We start from the raw sequence: 18,987 nt of genomic DNA on the forward strand, positions 1-18,987 counted from the left end.
AAGTTAAATATAATTTTAAGATTTACACAAAGTATGCTACCAAAATGATTTTTCTTTTTTAATTAAAATTAATTTTTTGTCAAATGATAAAAGTTGGAGAAATAAATTTGATAATTTATAATAATCTTGGATAATAATATATTACAATACCTCATTTTTAATCTATGTTAGTATTTTCGTAACTAAAAGTTTCCTAGTAAATACAGTAGAATATATGTAAAAAAAAAATTAATTGATTATAATTGGATTAAATATGTTGTCAAAATGGAAATAAGTATTATTGTAGGTTATAAAATGGATGTCATTAAAAATTTTGGCAAAAAAAAAAAAAAAAAAAAAAAAGGCGGAAAATTTTTTAACCAGAAAATGACAAGTGTCATTTCTAGTTTCGCCTTTAGTATAAAGTTATTGATTGTACAAACACACAAATTAAAAATTCTAATCTCCAATTATAAATACTCCCTCTATCTCTCTCTCTCTCTTTTTTTTGTCTCATTTGACTTTTCACGGTCTTCAAGACGCGTCTTCAAACGTATATATCTCCATTTCTATACGCGTAAGAATTATCAAAATTTGATATTAATAAAATATACAATGAGACGTTTATAACCAGATTCCACATGAAAATATTATCACTTATAAATTAATTAGAATTCATGATCAAATTTTTAAAAAGCTTGACCTAAATATTTGCAATATGGCAAAAAATAAGGGACAAAGGAGTAGTTAATACCACCTTTATTTCAATTTATTTGCAACATTTACTAGCTCATAAATAGATGCTACAAATTATTTGCAACAAATGTTTTTTTTTCCTTTTTTATTTTATTATTTCGTTTATCACATTAAACATTATTTTTTCTCTTCATTTTTCACAAACAAAATTTACTTATATGTTGGTACATGTCACATCATTGCAAAAAAAAAAATAGAATTAGTGATGTACTAAAATTTATAGATAGTTAATCTAAAATATCTCACATGATTGTGTTTTATTATACTCCATAAGGTTTTTTTTTTTTGAAAGAATTATACTCCATTAGTCTGTAAAGGTAGTTTGTGACTTATATCAAAAATCAAAATATGTTCCAAGTAGAAAATTGTCATATATAATATCTTCTTTTGTTTTTCTAAAATATTATTCTACTCCGTATTTTTCATTTACACTTCACTCACATTGGGCAAGAAGCAAAACGGTTTGAAGACATGAGTATTATCAATTATTATAATCATATACTCTATTTATCGTTCGTGAAAGTTTACAATTGCTCGGTCTCCAATATGCATATTTAACCATGAATATATTCAACTATGTGTAAGTGAAAATTATAAAAAGTTGAAATTAGAAAATTTACATAAAGGAGAATCTTAAAAAAACTCACATGCTGATTTATACTTCCTCGGTTCTATACTTCTATTAATATTGCAACAACTGGACTTTCATCATGCTTGTTTGAACACAAATTATGATTTATACGTAAAGTAAAATATAGTTATGTGAGATCATGTTAGATTCGTCTCGTAAAATACTTTTACAATGTCAACTTTTTATAATTTTTACTATTGTATAATTATAGATATTTAACATATAAAATGTGCAATGAGATGCGTAATTTCATCCTTGTTGCAATATTTGTGGAACAAGGAAATACTTATTGTATAAATAAAAAAAATATGGTATAAGTTACTTTAGTTTGACCACATGAATAGTAAGTGAATTGAACTTTCAGAAACGAAGGTAATACATGTAGTAGGTTAGATAGTTTGGCAAAGGTTTTTTTTTTAAAAAAAGTAGAAATGTCTTTGAAGAACGAAAATAAAAAGGTATTGCATTGATTATGTTATAAACTCCAAAATACATCAATTCAAAATAACAAAATAATTTCCAGCCAAATATGATCATTAGGGTTGTATGAGTCAAAATAGTAGGGGTTAGGGTAGTATGGGTCAGAAAAGCGGGGGTAGGAAGAGTAAGGGGTTCCGACTGAACATTAGGGGTAAAAATAGTAGGGGTTACGACAGTTGGGGTTAGGGTAGTAAGGGTCGGGACAGTATGAGTAAGGGCAGTAAGAGGTTATTATAGTAGGGGTTAGGACAATAAGGGTTACAATTGCAGGGGTAAGGGTAGTAGGGGTTATGACCGGACAACAAGGTTGTATAATTATGAGAGTTGTAGGGGTTACGATAGTAGAGGTAAGTAGGGATAAGGTTGCAACCTCAGGGGTAAGGGTAGAAAGATCAGGACAATAGGGGGTTATGAGAGTTAGGGTAAAGGTAGTAGGAGTTAGGGAAAAAAGGGTTAAAATATATAATAGGCTCAAGGCAGTAGGGGTTTATGACAGTAGGGGTGAGGACAGTAGGAGTCGGGGAAGTACGGGTTTGGACAGTAAGGGTCAGGGGAGTAGGGGTTTAGGGTAGTAAGGGGCCGATAGGACAACAAGGGTTGCAACAGGACAATAGGGGTTAGGAAAGTAGGGATAAGAATAGTAAGAGTTACGATAGTAGTGGTTAGGGAAGTAAAAGTCTAGAAAAGTAGGGGTTATGATAGTAGGGGTTACGACAGAACAGTTGGGGTTAGGGTAATAAGGGTTAGGGCTATAGGAGTAAGGCAGTAGGGGTTAGGGTAGTTGGGACTTGGGGTCAAGGCAGAAAGGGTAAGGGCAGTAAGGGTAAGGATAGTAAGGGGTTAAGGCAATAAAGGTTACAATAGTAGGAGTACGGGTAATGGGGGTCAAACAATAGGGGATAGTAAGGGTAAGGGTAGTAAGGGAGTAAGAGTTGTAGGGCTTACGATAATAGAGGTAAGTAGGGGTAAGGATAGAAGAGATTACGACTATGGGTAATAGGGTCAGGACAGTAGGGGTCAAGGGAGTAGGGGTTAGGGCAGTGGGAGTTTATGGTAGTAAGGGGTGCAATAGGTTAGTAGGGGTAAGGGTAGTAGGGGTTCAAACAGGACAATAGGGGTTAGAAAAGTAGGGATAAGGATAGCAGAGGTTACGACAATAAGGGTTACGACATTGAGTCAGGGTAGGGGTAGGATAATAGGGTTACGACAGAGGGGTTAGGGCCACCATGGCATGCAGGACACTATTGTCGTACGGGCTCCAATCGATGGCGCAAGGGCCACCATGGCATGTAGAGTCAAGGCAGTAGGAGTTACGATAGTAAGGGTACTGGGTAAGGGTATCCAAAAAGTTTATAACAAGGAACAACATAAATGTCATATGATTAGTATAAGAAAGGGGATTAATCGCTCATTATTCAGAAAGTGATGGAAAATCCATTTATCTCCAATCTTCGACAAGATTATTGCTATTAATAATTTACTGTACAAACTAAACAGAAAAGCAGAGAATCATGTTTCAGAACTCTAAAATGAATAATGAACACCTGACAAGTAGCACATGAAATCTCTGATAGACTACATAAAACTGTACAAGAAATAATACCCAACAATAGCAAACTTGGATCAAAGAGCATTAGTATAGTTGTGATGTAGTAATGTACAGAAGAGCAGGGGTGGGGGTTTCCTCAACCTCACCCCTGCTATATTTCTACGGATGGATGAGATGATTAACGGAATTTTACTCAAGAAACACATTTTTTGATTTTGTAGCCTTCAGTGGTTTTTTTTTTCAAAGTAAAAAAATTAATGCTAGCCTCCAGTAACCTGAAACAAAGGAGTAATCACATTTAGCAAATCCAGTCCAAAATAGCAAAAATTTAGTAATATTGGCCAAAATCATACAGGCAATGACTGATAATAAAACGTCATCTAAATAACCTATCATTTTCAGCATATTAAATCAGCTCTAATTGATTCAACTCAACATAATGATCATGAATTAAATATCTAGTACGTATTCCATTATGACATCAAGTCAAGGAAAATGTGCCTTGTCATCTGCAAAAGTATATAATTCTAACAAAGATACAGCTACATCAAACGAATGTGATTACAGTTCGTTTGTTTTTACTTATAGCTTCTAATTTATCTCAATGTATATAGAAGCTGCCTCCCCTGATTACGTTTAAAAATTAAGTTCTACTCCTGCATCTAGGTAACGTGCCAAAATTTGAATGTTGAAAAGATTTCCATTACAGTGATAGATAATGCAGTTGAATCATTTGTTTATTTACCTGTGATCAGCTGCTGCTTCCCATGTCGAAATCCATAGTGTAATCATATTCAATAGTAGGAATTACTGATGCCATAAATTTTAAGAATAAGAAGAGGTACCTACACAAATCAGAAGAGGCCATCAAACCATGTAAAATGCCTGGGAAGGGGAAAAGATGAGAGGAGCATGCAGAACCATATTAGAAATATATAAATAAATTCTCATATTAGTGTATAAGGGTTCTAGAAACCAGTAAGATGCATATCACTAAAAGCCCTAATTATTACATTGGCAGCATTTATGATAAGGCGAACATTTAGCTGACTAATCCTCAACATTTTTCAGAATCATATTGTGCCTTATATAAGATAGAGAAAAATTAGCTGTGATTGAAAGAAAAAACAATTACTAGTATAAAACAAGCACACATATGGTCAAGCCTATCAATTCTCTTCAAACTCAGCCAGAACGAAATCAGGTCAGAACATATGTTGCTTTAAACGGCTAAAGAGCATGGAATTTTATACAAGAAAAGAGAACTACTTGTCAACTTCTGGTTCAACCCCACGTGACATCAAAACATCAATAATTTTCTTCATCACTGCACCATGTTTGCATGGATGCACAGAAGCATGCTTTCCAGGTAAATGAGGATGATCTTCTATAGTCACCTGTAGTAAAAAAGGAAACTGTAAGGCCAGTGCAGAATATAATCAAATGATCGTATCAGAATATTGGGTGCACCTCAAGTCATTTGATACATATGTCAACGGAAAAGTTAAAACCTTCAAAGAATATTCAAGATAATAAACAGTAATCTCTAACAATAGAATTTGGCTGCCTCAAAAAAAAAAAAAAAAAAAAAAAAAAATGAACGACTGTTGCTTCTGCATGCCAAAACTAGTACTAAAAAACGGCTATAAATAGGTAAAAAAAACTCCTACTTTAATCCTGTAGCCCTGCTCAATTCTATACCTGAAGCATTATGCTTTGTTTTACTTCTTTGCTAGAACAAATTCAATAAATTCTTCATTGAATGAAAAAGAAGGGTCCATGTTCCATAGATCACAATAAAATATTCTTGCTGTTGGATGATTCATAAGAAGAAGCTTCCACAATTATATTACTATTAGAATTTTTTCAGTCAAGAAATCTGGAACAAGTTGATGGTGTTACTTTTGTACGCAGGCCAAATAAAAGATCCTCCTAGATCAACAGTTGCAGCGAAAGCATTCGCAGTCACTGAAGTACTTGTTTATAAAATAAGAGCTCCTACATTCAAAAGGTAATTACCACCCAATTTTTCTGTCGGCTCATAATTAGTACCAGGCTTCAAGTTGTACCTGTAGGCTAACTTAATCTTAAATCAATTGCCAATATTTTACTTATTTTGACCCTTCATGTCTCTCATTAATAGAACTTATCCCACATCATATAGGCAACACTATGGTTAGTGTATTAATCTTACATAGCGCTAGAGAGAGAGAGAGAGAGAGAGAGAGAGAGAGAGAGAGAGAGAGAGAGAGAGAGAGAGAGATTCTATTAGCCAAGCACAATCCAAGGAACGCAAATAATACATGACATATCATGATATAAAAATTCAGATGATTGTCATCAGAATGCAGAAACGTAAGGCTTGAATGTAAATTAAGCACTGAAAAGAAAGGCTGAAAGACAAAGCTGATTGCCATCATTGAATAAATCAATATCTAACCGTTTTGCGAGCATGGTCTTGACTAACATCTTCAAGCACAAGCTCTGGTTGCAAAAGCATCCTTGACTGTATCAAAATGCAAAAATGCATCTGAGTGAGTAAATCATACATTTGCATTAGAAAGAGTGTAGACAATCTTTATCAGAATTCAGAAATAACACCATAGATCCCAATCTCTTCTCGTGGTATGCTTCAAGGATTCAAAGCCATACGTTCTTTCTCAGACATATAATTTGAACTGATGTGATATGTGGCTTGTCTTTCTACAACTAATTAGGCATATTGAGAAAGCCTAATATATGTAATAGCAGGATACTTACCAACAACAAACAAAAGATAACAAGACAATTGACTGACCTCATCATATCCAGTTAGCCATACACGAGGAGTTTGATAATACTTGTCATACCTGAGGAATCATACAAATTCTTTGAGAATTGCAGGAGAAAAAATGGCAAAAATTTCAGCAAGAAATGAAACAAAAAAGTTCATCTTTACATGAACTTACATCAAATTGCAATTTGAATTAATTCACATGTAAAATAAGCAATATCACAAAAAGAACACTGTCCACATTTTCTCATTAACAAACAACATGCATATGCAATATTGTGAGTTCCAAAGTCATACATACATAAGAAAGCAGGAAACCTAAAGATAAGCCAACATATGCCCAACGGTTACCTACATTCCAATTCTTTATAATAGGATCTGTTCTATTTTGAAAGCATTCAGACAGATAGGTCCACTACAAAGAATAATTCACAATTTTCCCGGCTAAGGCATTGGAGAAAATCAATCTGTCATTGGTAAACAGTAAATGACCCCAAATCTAAACTATAAAGCTGATGATGTCCCATGAGTTAAGAGTGGATGCTAAGTCAAGACAGGTAAATTTTTTGCACATAAAACTAAGGAACTTTCTAGTGATCAAACTTTATGCTGGTTTCCTATGTATCAGTCACAGACTCACAAGCCCACATGCATCAAATCAATATCCCCCGAGTCAATTTTTTTTTACGGTGTGGACTATGAGTCACACAATTCACAAACCAAAAATTGATACAACCTTCAAATCCTTACAACTAGGATTTCTGCTTGCTTCTCTCACAAGAAACCAAAATCAGGCCGGTAGCACTGCAAAACCCTTCTACCCAACTTTCCCTTTCTTTGTGTAAAATTAGGTGATCATTATTTAACATTATCAACGAACCATCAAATAAACTTTACTTACTGAGGCTATCAAAATGTTGTAGATAACTTATCGTAAAATATCAAATGAACCACTATAGTAAAGATTGCATCTTACGTAATGCTGACGTCGTATGTGCGAGTTCGTAGTATATTTTCTTCATCAGGTTCTTCAGCAACTAGATATGTGGTCTGAAGAGTTGCCTGAAATTAAAAAATTAAGAAATTCTTCAAAAACTTTGATGCCCAGAGAATTGCGATAAGCAGTAGTTATTGAAATAAAACCCAATCAAATATTGTTGTGGCAGACTGGGAATTGGAGGAATTCATCAAAATTTTAAAATAGCAGGAAGAAAAGCCCTCTATGCTGACCTAGAGGAGTCACTTATATAGCAATGTGATGTTCAATTTTGCGTGAATCAAAGCATATCAAATTGCAGGTTTGAGTGAAAAAGAACATCTAAACCACTGCATCCAAACTTAGCAGATTACAGGCATATGGCATAGGCAGGACCCACATTCTCTTACTTGAGCTGCCAAACTCTCCTAAGAGTCCTAACAAAGGTATTTTCCTAGTAAAAATATAGCATTAAAAAATATCTACCTAGTGCCAAAGATCAGCCAGTAAAGTATACATCACTATAAACTATCCCAATCCAAACTTATAAATTAAAATATCTTTATTACAATGCATTAGTGCAGTACAGTAGTATACACTTACCAGATCTGCTTCAATTACATTGTCTTGTCCTTCATACTCTGTCATCTCAGGAATATCATCGTCCTCTTCACCTCCAAAGTATGAAGATATAGACTGTATAGGTTTGTTTTCTGTGATTTCTAATGACTCCATCGAGGGCAAGTTTTCCTCCTCATCGGGCTTAGGTTCTGCAGAGGTTACAGCATACAGTACATACATTGAGTTCAAAATAAACATTACAATAACTAACATGTATCCAGATCGACAACAAACCTTTTGGTCTTCCATGAGTAGCTAACCAACCATCATTATCTTCATCATCAAGCAGAATTTCCCCCCCAGCAGCTTCATATTCTTCCTCCACAGATGCAGCCCGCCGAAGACAAGGAACTGTAAAGGAATTACATAAATTTTATGGTCCCATCTTAATTGAAGTAAACAAGATAATAAAACAAACTACAGATAAAGCTAGAAATTTTAGCAAGAAAATACTTTCCCAGCAAGAAACTGCATTGGTTGATATAAGATATAACTCTTAAGGTCAACATTGTTGCCTCTGAAGTATTAGATAGCATGGTAGGGGGAAAAAAATCAATAGTCCCCACCCATACTCTAGTTATAAACAGGTGGCGTTCAAAGAAAGTAACCAAAAAAAAAAAAATCAAATGCAGGTTCAGCGGAAAAGATTACAAAAATGTCTATCAACAAAACTTTCAAAGCATATTGTATACTTTGACAAATCTAAAGCATGCAGAGTAATGAGAAGGGATAAAAAGAACAGGCCTCACCATTTCGCGTTATTAAAAATTGTTTTTCAGGTGGCAAGTAAGGCTTCCTTTTGCTGGGTTCACCGGATTCCCTGTCCAAAGCATTGCAGAAATTATAACAGTTTCTAAGTAAGTATTCAGATTGGAAGCTTGCAGCAGTCCCAGGAAAAGGTAACAACAGCAATCGCTCATAATTTGTTTGAATAGCAAGATAAAAGGATATGGAAGGTGAGGGAAAGAGGAGGAAAGAGAGGAGAAAAGAAAAGGAGAGGGAGGCGGAGCTCTCTCCAGTACCCTCCCTACCCCTTCCCTAGCAGTGTGTTTGGGTTGAGGGATTTGGGAATAAAAGAAAAGAAGGGAGGGATTTTCCATTGTTTGGATAGTACATTAAGAGGGTGAGGGAAAAGGAAAGGAGGAGAATGAAAGGAAATTGTGTCCTTTGATATTTAAGAAATTAATCGCTCCAATTTTGGAGAGATTTGGAAAGAAAATGGTAACAATCCGGTCATAAAGTTCTGCATCTACTCTTTCGTTACTTTCTCTCACCTCCTTTCCCATGCTTCTTTGTCCACCCCTTTATAGCTTCCTCCCCTCTTCCCCTCTGCTTCTATCTCTAGTTCTTCTAACAAATATGGCCCTGTTCTTAGATTTCCCTCCCATTTCTCCATCATCCAAACAATGGAATTAAATTTCTTCCTCCTTCCCCTCCCCTTCTCTCATTTCCTCTTCACTCCCTTTCCTTTCTAATCTCTATCCAAACACACTGTAAATCTATATCAGTTGCTAGTCTCTCCAATTTTAGAGGGGTGTTTTATAATTAAAGACGGGGCCCTCCCTTTTCCCTCTCCCAACCCTTGTCCGAACAAGGGAACGTGTTCCCCTCCCTCTCTCCCCATTTTCTCTTACCCAAACAAAGTGTCAATGCCAATATTATCTCAAAACAAAGGTCCTTTACCCTTGATCAGTGAGCTAGAAAAATCTTTATTTCCAACGTTTCCCCTAAAATATAAACATCCTTACTCTTCAATTCCTCAAATGAATAAATTTCAAAACACATACTTTGTAAAAGAGTTCAAAGTATAAACATCATCCATCAGCAATTGATCACCCAAAGAAAACCAATCAAATCCCTCTTTATCACTTAATCTATCTAACGTCCCTCGAGCTAAATATACTCAATCAACAAACATATCCTCCAATTTAATCACCAAGAAGCACCCCCCAATTAAGTAATTAGTACTAATACAGGTAAAATTTAGGTAATTAAGCAGAAAAAAATCCTAATTAACACTAAGTATCCAACAATGACATCCCCAATTTCCAAAAATTATACTCGTCCATAAGAATTAAAACCAGATATTATCGTAAATGAAAATATATTTCTAATATTAAATTGAAGTCAACAAGGTGAAATTAAAATGAAACAATTGAAATTTATTTATAAAAAAAAAATACCAAGACCAAGTAGGGCATTTGGAGACGAGATTATCGCCGGCACGGATGAATTCGGAGACACTGAGAACGCCTTTCTCCTTGAAAGCGGAAACAGTGCGGGGCCCAGTAATTCGCTCCACTGTACCTTTGAATGCTTCGTGAATCTTCTGCGATAATACCATCTTCTGTCAATCTTCTTCTTCGCAGCTGTGGAAGGAGAGAGAAAGATTGATTGACTTGCAGAAACTGTGTTTCAATCAAGCAACCTTTCCGTCTTCCTTTTTCATTTTTATTTTTCTTTTTCTTTTTCTTCTTTTTTTTTTATTTCAACATATCCCTTGTATGAGTTGTATTATGACTTGTACCTTAACCCAAGGACAACCTTTCTGTTAAATCGCAAAGATGATTAGATGCGTAGCGGTCCATCATGCCTCTACATGAGTAAGTATAGGTTCATATCTGGTACAGTTTATTTATCAATAGTAACCGTATAAACTAAACAGAAACAAAAAAGAATTTGGGTATGGACTATATCAGGTATGGCCGTATGGGCTTATACTAGCGTTAATCAACTTAAGTTAGCTCTCGACTCAGTTGATTATCATCCTTGTTTAATTTCACCAACACCCAAAAAACAAAAAAACAAAAAAAAAAAAAAAGGAAGGTGAAATTAGTAATAATCAATCATAAAAGGTTGTAGCTCATTACTCTAACCTGCATGATACAAAGTAGTAACTTGTAGTCGGGGTCTTATATAATTTACAAATCACTTTTAATAAATTCGCAATTAGATTGTGATAATTGTCTTATCTTTATAATATTAACGTGAAAAATACAATTTTAAGATTAAAAAAAATGCTTCTTATTAAGCAAGGTGTTTAGCATCTACAAATCCGGTTGTGTAAAGCGTTTCACTTTTAAAAAACGGAGGGAGTAGAAGCAATCCCTATCTACTTTGATGAAAAAGAAATTATTTACTTTAAGAAAAATTATTAAAATGAAAAGTAACTGGATATTAGCATCATCCTTTGGTCATGGTTGCGTTATAAGCTAAAGTAAAAGGCAGAGAGGCCCATATAGCAATACTATTGGATTTGAACCGCTAGTTAGTATACACTACACCCTAGTGTAGGTACCATAACCTACACCCCCTACAAAACGCAGCGTTTGCGTTTTTCCCCTACCCCCACAAACTACAGTAACTACCCCCACTCACTCCCACTAACCACAGTAAATTAGAAATAACTTCCCCTACCCCACATATATATTATTAAAAAAAAAAAAAAACTATCCATTTCAAATTATTCTCTCTCTAAAAACCATCTTCTTCATTTCTCTAGAATTTCTCTCTCATCAACACCGTCGAATCGGAACGAAATTCTCTTCAAATTATTGCAAAATTGCTTCAAAACACTTCATAATTGCTTCAAATGTCTGATATTCGAGATGAAATTAAACAATCACAAAAAAAAGAGTAAGTAATTTCGTTAGTTTTGTTCATTTTTTGAGATTGTAGTGCAATTTTATGTGTGAAACCTTAATTTTGTTCATTTTGTTGCGATTGTAGTGCGATTTTGCAAAAAACCACTACAGAGAAGAACATGAAAGAAGAAACTGCAAAATCGGAGCAAAATGTATCTAAAGAGTAAGTAATTTTGTTCATTTTTTTTCGATGACAATTATAGTGCGATTTTATGTGTGAAACCTAATTTTTGTTCAATTTTTTGCAATTGTAGTATGATTTTGGAGAAGAATACTTCAGAGACGAGTAATTTGTTGAAAATTTCTGAAGAAATGTATGAACTCTAACTTTTGTAAAACCTAATTTGTTCATATTCTTGCGATGAAAATTATAGAGCGAATTTATTTGTAAAACCTAATTTTTGTTAAAATTTTTTGCGATTGTAGTAATTGTTCTAAGATTTTACTGAAAATAACTAAAACATTAACAATTTATTAAATAAAACAGAGACGATGATGATGATGTACCTCTTCAGTCAAGAGTAGACAAATTGAAAAAAAACCGCCAAAATGATCCAATTGTAGATCCGGAACTTTTAAAAGATATTGACAAGTCAATTGGTACGGATTTAACAATGTCTCCACTACCAAGGTAATTAGTCATTTACAGAATATATTATGTTCATGTCTAATATGCTAGTTGTATTTGATAAAATTGGTTTTATCTTTGTTTAATATGTTATTTGTATATGATCATATTTGATACTCATAATGTTCATTTATAGATATAGTTATGATCATATATTTATATTTGTTCATATGAGTATTTATTGAGATTTAAAAACAAAAGTACATTTCATTGAAACATCATTGTATATGATCATATTTGATACTCATAATGTTCATTTATAGATATAATTATGATCATATATGTATATTTGTTCATTTGAGTATTCATTGAGATTTAAATAACAAATATACATTTCATTAAATCATCATGCACATATATAAATATGATAATAATCATTTCAGTGATATGCATTCAAACTAATGTCATGTAATTAATTTATAATGTAGTGATGTGCCATTTAGAGTGATACACTTGCTTCAATTTAGAGATGGGAAATCTGAACCATTAACTCTAAAGAAGGTTATAGAACAAAATGAATATGGTAATAGTTATGAAAGATACACTTTAAACAAGTAAGTTTATATGTATAAAATAATTGTTTTTACATTCAATTATTGTACATTGTATATATATACCAAACTTATTAGGTAATTCTTAAAATTTTAGTGAAAAAAAAAAGGTTCGAGTGAAATTTGTTATGTCAAAATCAAGACCACCAGAGACAAATCAAACAATAAGGTATAAAAGCTTTATACAAAATAACTAATTATCTTCTTCATTGTATAAATTAGTTCATACTTTAATATCATATTATATAAAATAATTCTGTTTTTTTTAAGTGAACAAAGTGAGAACATTCCTGCTACTAATGCAACAACTAAGAGTGTGTCTGCTACACATAACACAACTGACAAAGAGAGTAGGGATGAAAGGTATACTAATGATCAATTTTATATAAATAAATGTTCATTTTTATAACAGTATATTTTATGTACAATTTATGTGCATTTTTTATTTAAAGTATTTCTTAATATTGATTTCAGCAAGCAAGAAGAAGTTCAACCAAAAGTGCAAAGCAATCCAGTAAAGAATAGTCTTGGCCAAAAGTAAGAAAACTTAAATGTTCAATTTAGATAGACTATATGTTCATTTGAAAATCAGTACAAAAAAGTTTGCTCATGACCAATAGTAATATAAGTTATATGTTCATTTTTTTATTTACTAATCAAAATTGTAAATTCAAACATATTTTTAATGAAATATCAGAAAACCCAAAGATGATTCAAGAATAACAACATTAAAGGACAAGATGCAAGAAATACATTTAGACATAGAGAGAAACCCAAAGTATGTTTAAATTTAAATAATTGAATTAATTTAATCAATTAATGAATATATTTCAAAGTTAATATCATACATTTACAGAAAGTACAAAGAATCGACAATCAGAATTATGAGAAATCTCAAAAGAATGGAAAAGGCAAGCAAGGAAATCAGGAAAGGTAAATGATCATATTTATTGAATATTTTTGTTTAATAGTCATAAATATCAATTTTAACAATACTATTACTTTTGAAGGTGAAGCAAAAAAGAAAGAAAAAGGGCCAATAGAAGAGAAAACTGTGGAAAAAGGTAAAAAATTTAAAAAGTACATTTTTATTACAAAAAATGTTCATATTGGAAAAGCATAATATTAAATATTCAATAAGATTAAAAAAATTAAATTTTAACTAAATAAATTTTAATAGAAGGACAAGAAGGAAAAAAAGGGACTGAAAAAGAGAAAAGCCCTAAAGACAAAACTGTGGAAGATGTCTTTCCAAAGACAACAAATGTAGAAGGTAAAAATTTATAAATGTACATTTTTATTACATAAAATGTTCATATTGGATCTACATAATATTGAATGTTCAATAAGATTAAAAAAATATATAAATATTAACTAATTAAATTTTCATAGAAGGACAAGAGGGAAAAAAAGAGCCTGAAAAGGAGAAAATCCCTAAAGAGAAAACAGTGGAAGATGAGTCTACAAAGACAACAGATCCGAAAGGTAAATAGTGGAAAATGTACATATTCATTACCTGAAATGTTCATTTATATTGTATATAGTAAACATTTGTCATCCAATTTAATAAATGTTTATTTAATCTTTTATATTTGATCATTTCATATGCAGCACAAATTGCACCTGATTTTGTTCAAATTGAGGATGAAACTTATCTTCTAGATCAAGATGATGATAAAGTTTCCACAAAACTTAGTGAGGAGACAGCTCCATCATCACAAAAAAGTGATCAGTCAACCAAAATGAAAACAAGATACAAAATGGTTGCAAGGAAAAACAAAAACAAAAGCCTTGTTGTTGTGCCAAGTGGTAGAATTACAAGGAGCCAAGGTAATCATAATACTTTTCTGTTACACAATAAATATTACACTTTCAAATATACTAACATAAATTTTTTTTAAAAACAATAGATGTTCTGTTAGATGAATCTGAAAAGGGAAGCCTGAAGAAGGATGTTGAACCTGCTAAAGAAACCGCAAAAATAGGACAGAAGAGAAGAATGTCTACAAGGAATTTTCCTATTCAAAAGGAAGCTGATGCACCACCTCCAGCACCTACTCCAATAAAAAAAATGGCAGGTGCTCCTGCTGAATATCCTCCAGACCAAGGCAAAAAGGGTAAATGTTCAATCTTAATGTATAGAATGATCATTTATGATGGTATATCATTAATGTTCAATTTCAATATATAGGTGGGAAAAAGAAAACTCTAGAAGAAGTGAAGAAAACTTCTAAGGTTGCTGGCAAAAGAAAAGCAGGTATATAATGATATATTATAAATGTTCAATTTCTATATATAGAATGATCATTTGAGAAAACAATTTTGTTCATTTTATCATTTGCTTACTGTACATTTTCAATACTTAAACAAAATTATATATATTTAATTTTCAGATGTCAGTCCTGCCAAGAGAAATGCTGGAAAGAGAAAAAAAATACAAGAAGTACCATCAGATGAACCCTCTCAAGATCCTACTGATGAAAGTTCTACTGACAGTGATGATGATAGTGAAGAGTCAGTTTATAGAGCAGAAGAAGAGCCTGTCAGTGAGGATGATTATGAGGTGGAGGAAGAGGAGGAAGAGGATGAAGTAAAGCCAAGGAAGAAACAGGCAAAGAAAGGGAATTCAGTGAAGGCAAAGGTTGAAAAGGAGGAGCAAAAGATGGTACTGTATGATGAAGGAAAGATTGAAGGTAGGAGAAAAAAGAAAATGAAAACTGAAATGGTTCAAGCAATAGAAACTGATGAAGTTGAGGAAATTCAGGAAGATGAATTTGAGGAAGAGAAATCTTCAAAGAGAGGAGGACATGTGAAGTTCATTGCATGGATAAAAAAGATGACACCTACCCAAAAACAACAAGTTGTTGATATAGGGTTAGGATCACTTCTTGACATTAGTTTACCTCAGCTTGATCAAAAGTTCTGTAACTGGTTATTGGGAAGTTTTGAAGAAAATAGCCAGTGTTTTGAACTACCAAAGAATGAAAAAATAGAAATTGAGGTAGAGGATGTTAGGGTAGTTTATGGCTTGCCTACAGGAGAAATTCCAATTGTTGAGCCAAAGTCTGATAAAATTAGTGAGGAGTATGCAGAATTTCTGAAGAAATGGAGAAAATCATGGTCAGGAAAAACTCCATCAGTGAGTCAGGTATGATCAGTTTTAAATGTTCATTTTAAATACATTAAATGATCAAAAGTATAAATGTTTTGTTCATTTTGTTTGCAGATTGTGAATGGATACATAAATGATAAATTCACCAACAACAGACCACCAAGTGAACATTTCATTACTAACTTTTTAGCAGTGGCTGTGAACTGCTTGATGAAATGTGTATCAAACAATCAATGCCATTTCAAATTTCTTTATTCTATGATGGACAAAGAAAACATAAAAAATTTGAACTGGTGTCAGTTTGTATATGACTCACTTATCAAATGTCATGTTGATTGGAGAAAGCAGCAAGGCAAGGGGTTCTACAAAGGCCCTCTTCAATTTCTGATGGTATATTCTTAGATACAAAATGTTCATTTAAATTTAAATAAATGCACTTTTTTTTATTGTTTATGTTCTGTTCCATGTTTTCTTTTTTCTTGTAGTTGTTCTATTTTGATAGAGTTCAGAGGTTAGACAAAAGGCCTCCAAGAACAATTCCTATCATATCTGCATGGAATAGAGACATGGTTCTTGAGAGGTTGAAGATTGAATTAGAATTGGGATTTGGGAGAGGGAAAATTCTACCAAGGATTGCTGCAGAAGTTGAAGAAAGTCCTAAGGTTATAAAATGATCACTTTTGTTAACATAAATGTTCATTTGTATAATCTGAAATGTTCAACTGCATAATTTTTAATATTCATTCATATAGGTTTTTATGGATGATTTTGTTTCCCTGGTAAAAACAACTTGTTCAAACCTGTCAAAGCTTTCTTCAAAATTGGTGAAGGCAAAGGATATCTTCCCTGGAAATGACTTGGTGAAAAAAGTTGATGAAGTTTTAGGAAAGGTGGTAGCTAGGGAACCATCAATTCTAAGCCAAGATGAAGAATTCTTTGGCAGTGAGGATTTCCTAAATGCACTTGCACAAGCTGAGAAGAATCTGATGCAAGGGTCTGAAAAGCAAACAACTGAGAAGCAAATGACTGGGAAGAAATTAACCAAAAAGGGAAAGGAAAAAGAACAAGAATATGACATCAGAAAAGCTTTCAGCTTGGGGTTGACTCCACCTTCTCCAGCTATTGGTAAATTCTAACTAAAAGAGACTATATATCCTAATTTTTATATGAAAAATTCTAAATTTGTGGTCTAAATTGTCCTAAACAGAAACAGGGCCCACCTTTTCAACACTTGGTGATATAATTGAACAACCAATAATTTCAACAAATGGTAATATGTTCATATATTTAATAATAATGTACATAAACTTAAGTAGAAATGTTCATTTCTAATTATTATGTGTAAATACTATTAACTTAGTGTATCTCCAAAATGATGATTTATAATACAGCTGAAGAAAAGGATGTGGGTAAAACTTCAGCAGCTTCAGAACAAAGAATTGAAGAATTTTCTAGAACTGGTATAATGTTCAATTAAAAAGTGTAAAATGTTCATTTACAAACAAGAAACATTCATTATTAATTGTATTTTTTTGTTAGACGCAGCAACTGGTTCAAAATTTGATGCTGACACTAGGTCAGATAATGAAGGATTGCCTAGAACAGGTATAATGTTCAATTATAAATACTCAAATGTTCATTTACAAAGAAATTATATTATATCTAATTAAATTTTTTCTTAGATGCAGGATCTGGTTCAGTGGTTGATGCTGACCCTAGGTCAGATGGTGGTGAAAAAAGTGATGATCCAAAAAACACAGTTGAAGGTGGAAAACAAAACAAGGAAGATGTTTTTGAAAAAACAAAAAATGATGAAAAAGTGGAGGGGTAAAATCCTGAAGACATGTCTTACTATTAGGGTTATGTAATGGTGTAGGATAAAATATCTAGATGGAAAAATTTAACTTATGTTACTATCGTGTTGTAACTTGAAACTGGTGTTTCTCAAACTATTGTATGTGTGAACATTATTTTGTTGAATATGTAATATGAATGTGTGGTTTATGTTAAATCAATAGGTTTATGTTAAATCAATATCTTTCATTTTATGAATTGAAAATGATTCAGGGTGTTACATAAGAAGCTTTTATTTTATTAATATGTACTGACATTGTTTCACTTTTCAGTGAAAACAAGAAGATTGTTGCTTCATCCTCAAAAGTCACAAAAAGGTACATTATTTATATTAAGTAAATGTTCAAAAATAATAATGAACATTTTCATATACCTAAATGTACATTTGTGTTATGTAATATGACCAGGAATGATGATAAGAAAAAGTCAATTGCAGAAAAGAAGAAAAAAACTGAAAAGGAAAAGGTTGAAAGGTATAATTTCAAATTTATTTATATACACTCAAATGTTCATTTATGTTCCTCATAATTTTCTTAATTTAACAATATTTTATATTGAACAACAAGACCAAAACGCGAAAAGAAAACAATTCCTCCTGCTTTCCGATCTCCTTACTTGGTCAAGTACAAGGATCTGTTTAAAGATGAGAAAGCCATGAACCAAATTGCAGTAGACTTTGCTCTTGGTGGAAAAGATGAAAGGTAATTACTTACACTAATTAAACTTAAGGTTTAATATCTTTTATAAAAATATGTTCACATTCATATTATTAAATGTTCATAATGCAGTGCACTCTTATACTATGATGGCTTGAATCTCATCAATAGAAATGAAATGAAAACTCTTGGAGATGATGTTGAAGTGACAAATTGTGTCATAGATGGATGGGCAAGGTTTCTTAATCATAAAAAGCCGAGAAACAAGATTTATTTCTCAACAGTGCTTCATGTTAGTCTTTCTTCTTTTTTTATATTATTGATTCTATTTTCCTATGATAAATAATTGCTAAAAATTCATTTAACTTCTATATGTTTGTTTGTATTTCAACAGCACATTATGTGCACAAATAGAGTTTGTCAAGAAGGATCATCAATGAAGACAAGAATTAATGCCTTCATAGAAAGAATTGACAATGAACTGAAGTTGAATAAAATTGACAGCATTGTTGGATATAAACAGGTATTAATTCTTGTTTAATACAAATGTTCAATTACATTCAATATATTGTCCAATAACATTATATAATTTGTTCAGGTCTTCTTCCCAGTATCAACTTCTCAACATTTTTTTCTGTTGTGCGTCAATCATATAGAAGACAAAATTCATATAATTGACAATAGAAAACTACCAAAAAAGGTATCAGTCAAAGCAAAATATGAAGAACAACCAAAAATGATGGTGAGATAATATGTTCATTTATAGTTGACTACATG

The 18,987-nt window shown here is 32.3% G+C and overlaps 2 protein-coding genes across 10 annotated transcripts; one reads left to right on the forward strand and one right to left on the reverse strand.

Annotated features, from left to right (window-relative positions):
- Nucleotides 1-3,283: 3,283 nt before the first annotated feature.
- On the reverse strand, nt 3,284-10,293 carry LOC110717917 (autophagy-related protein 3). The gene is made up of 10 exons (XM_021896714.1): nt 9,949-10,293; nt 8,515-8,585; nt 8,000-8,116; nt 7,748-7,914; nt 7,145-7,230; nt 6,193-6,244; nt 5,836-5,901; nt 4,665-4,792; nt 4,141-4,240; nt 3,284-3,670 (listed from the first exon to the last, which is right to left on the reverse strand). The coding sequence occupies exons 1-9, from the start codon at nt 10,107-10,109 to the stop codon at nt 4,147-4,149; spliced, it is 942 nt and encodes a 313-aa protein (XP_021752406.1). The 5' UTR covers nt 10,110-10,293; the 3' UTR covers nt 3,284-3,670; nt 4,141-4,146.
- Nucleotides 10,294-10,735: 442 nt separating this feature from the next.
- On the forward strand, nt 10,736-17,998 carry LOC110717915 (DNA ligase 1-like). 9 transcript variants are annotated; one of them, XM_021896707.1, is made up of 23 exons: nt 10,736-11,401; nt 11,495-11,572; nt 11,664-11,723; nt 11,897-12,040; nt 12,859-12,951; nt 13,063-13,125; nt 13,286-13,366; nt 13,445-13,521; nt 13,599-13,652; nt 13,769-13,861; nt 13,981-14,073; nt 14,200-14,418; nt 14,499-14,705; nt 14,780-14,845; nt 14,982-15,736; nt 15,815-16,090; nt 16,186-16,362; nt 16,453-16,970; nt 17,092-17,160; nt 17,240-17,305; nt 17,383-17,527; nt 17,827-17,871; nt 17,962-17,998. In XM_021896707.1, the coding sequence occupies exons 1-18, from the start codon at nt 11,358-11,360 to the stop codon at nt 16,834-16,836; spliced, it is 2,964 nt and encodes a 987-aa protein (XP_021752399.1). In that variant the 5' UTR covers nt 10,736-11,357; the 3' UTR covers nt 16,837-16,970; nt 17,092-17,160; nt 17,240-17,305; nt 17,383-17,527; nt 17,827-17,871; nt 17,962-17,998. The 9 variants fall into 9 exon arrangements, with proteins under 9 accessions (XP_021752399.1, XP_021752396.1, XP_021752397.1 ...); XM_021896704.1 differs by lacking the exons at nt 17,827-17,871; nt 17,962-17,998 and having other exon boundaries at nt 17,383-17,730; XM_021896705.1 differs by lacking the exons at nt 17,827-17,871; nt 17,962-17,998 and having other exon boundaries at nt 17,389-17,730.
- The last annotated feature ends 989 nt before the right edge of the window (nt 17,999-18,987 follow it).

Source organism: Chenopodium quinoa, unplaced genomic scaffold (assembly GCF_001683475.1).
Source record: "Chenopodium quinoa cultivar QQ74 unplaced genomic scaffold, ASM168347v1, whole genome shotgun sequence".
Classification (NCBI taxonomy): Eukaryota; Viridiplantae; Streptophyta; class Magnoliopsida; order Caryophyllales; family Amaranthaceae; genus Chenopodium; species Chenopodium quinoa.

Coding starts and splice junctions, on each gene's coding strand:
- LOC110717915 (XM_021896707.1), top strand. CDS start 11,358: ATGTCTGATATTCGAGATGAAATTAAACAATCACAAAAAAAAGA. Junction 11,573..11,663: donor GAGCAAAATGTATCTAAAGA/GTAAGTAATTTT, acceptor TTGCAATTGTAG/TATGATTTTGGAGAAGAATA. Junction 12,041..12,858: donor ACAATGTCTCCACTACCAAG/GTAATTAGTCAT, acceptor GTTTTTTTTAAG/TGAACAAAGTGAGAACATTC.
- LOC110717917 (XM_021896714.1), bottom strand. CDS start 10,109: ATGGTATTATCGCAGAAGATTCACGAAGCATTCAAAGGTACAGTGGAG. Junction 7,231..7,747: donor ATGTAATTGAAGCAGATCTG/GTAAGTGTATAC, acceptor TTTTAATTTCAG/GCAACTCTTCAGACCACATA. Junction 4,241..4,664: donor GTTGAACCAGAAGTTGACAA/GTAGTTCTCTTT, acceptor TGATTTGTGTAG/GTACCTCTTCTTATTCTTAA.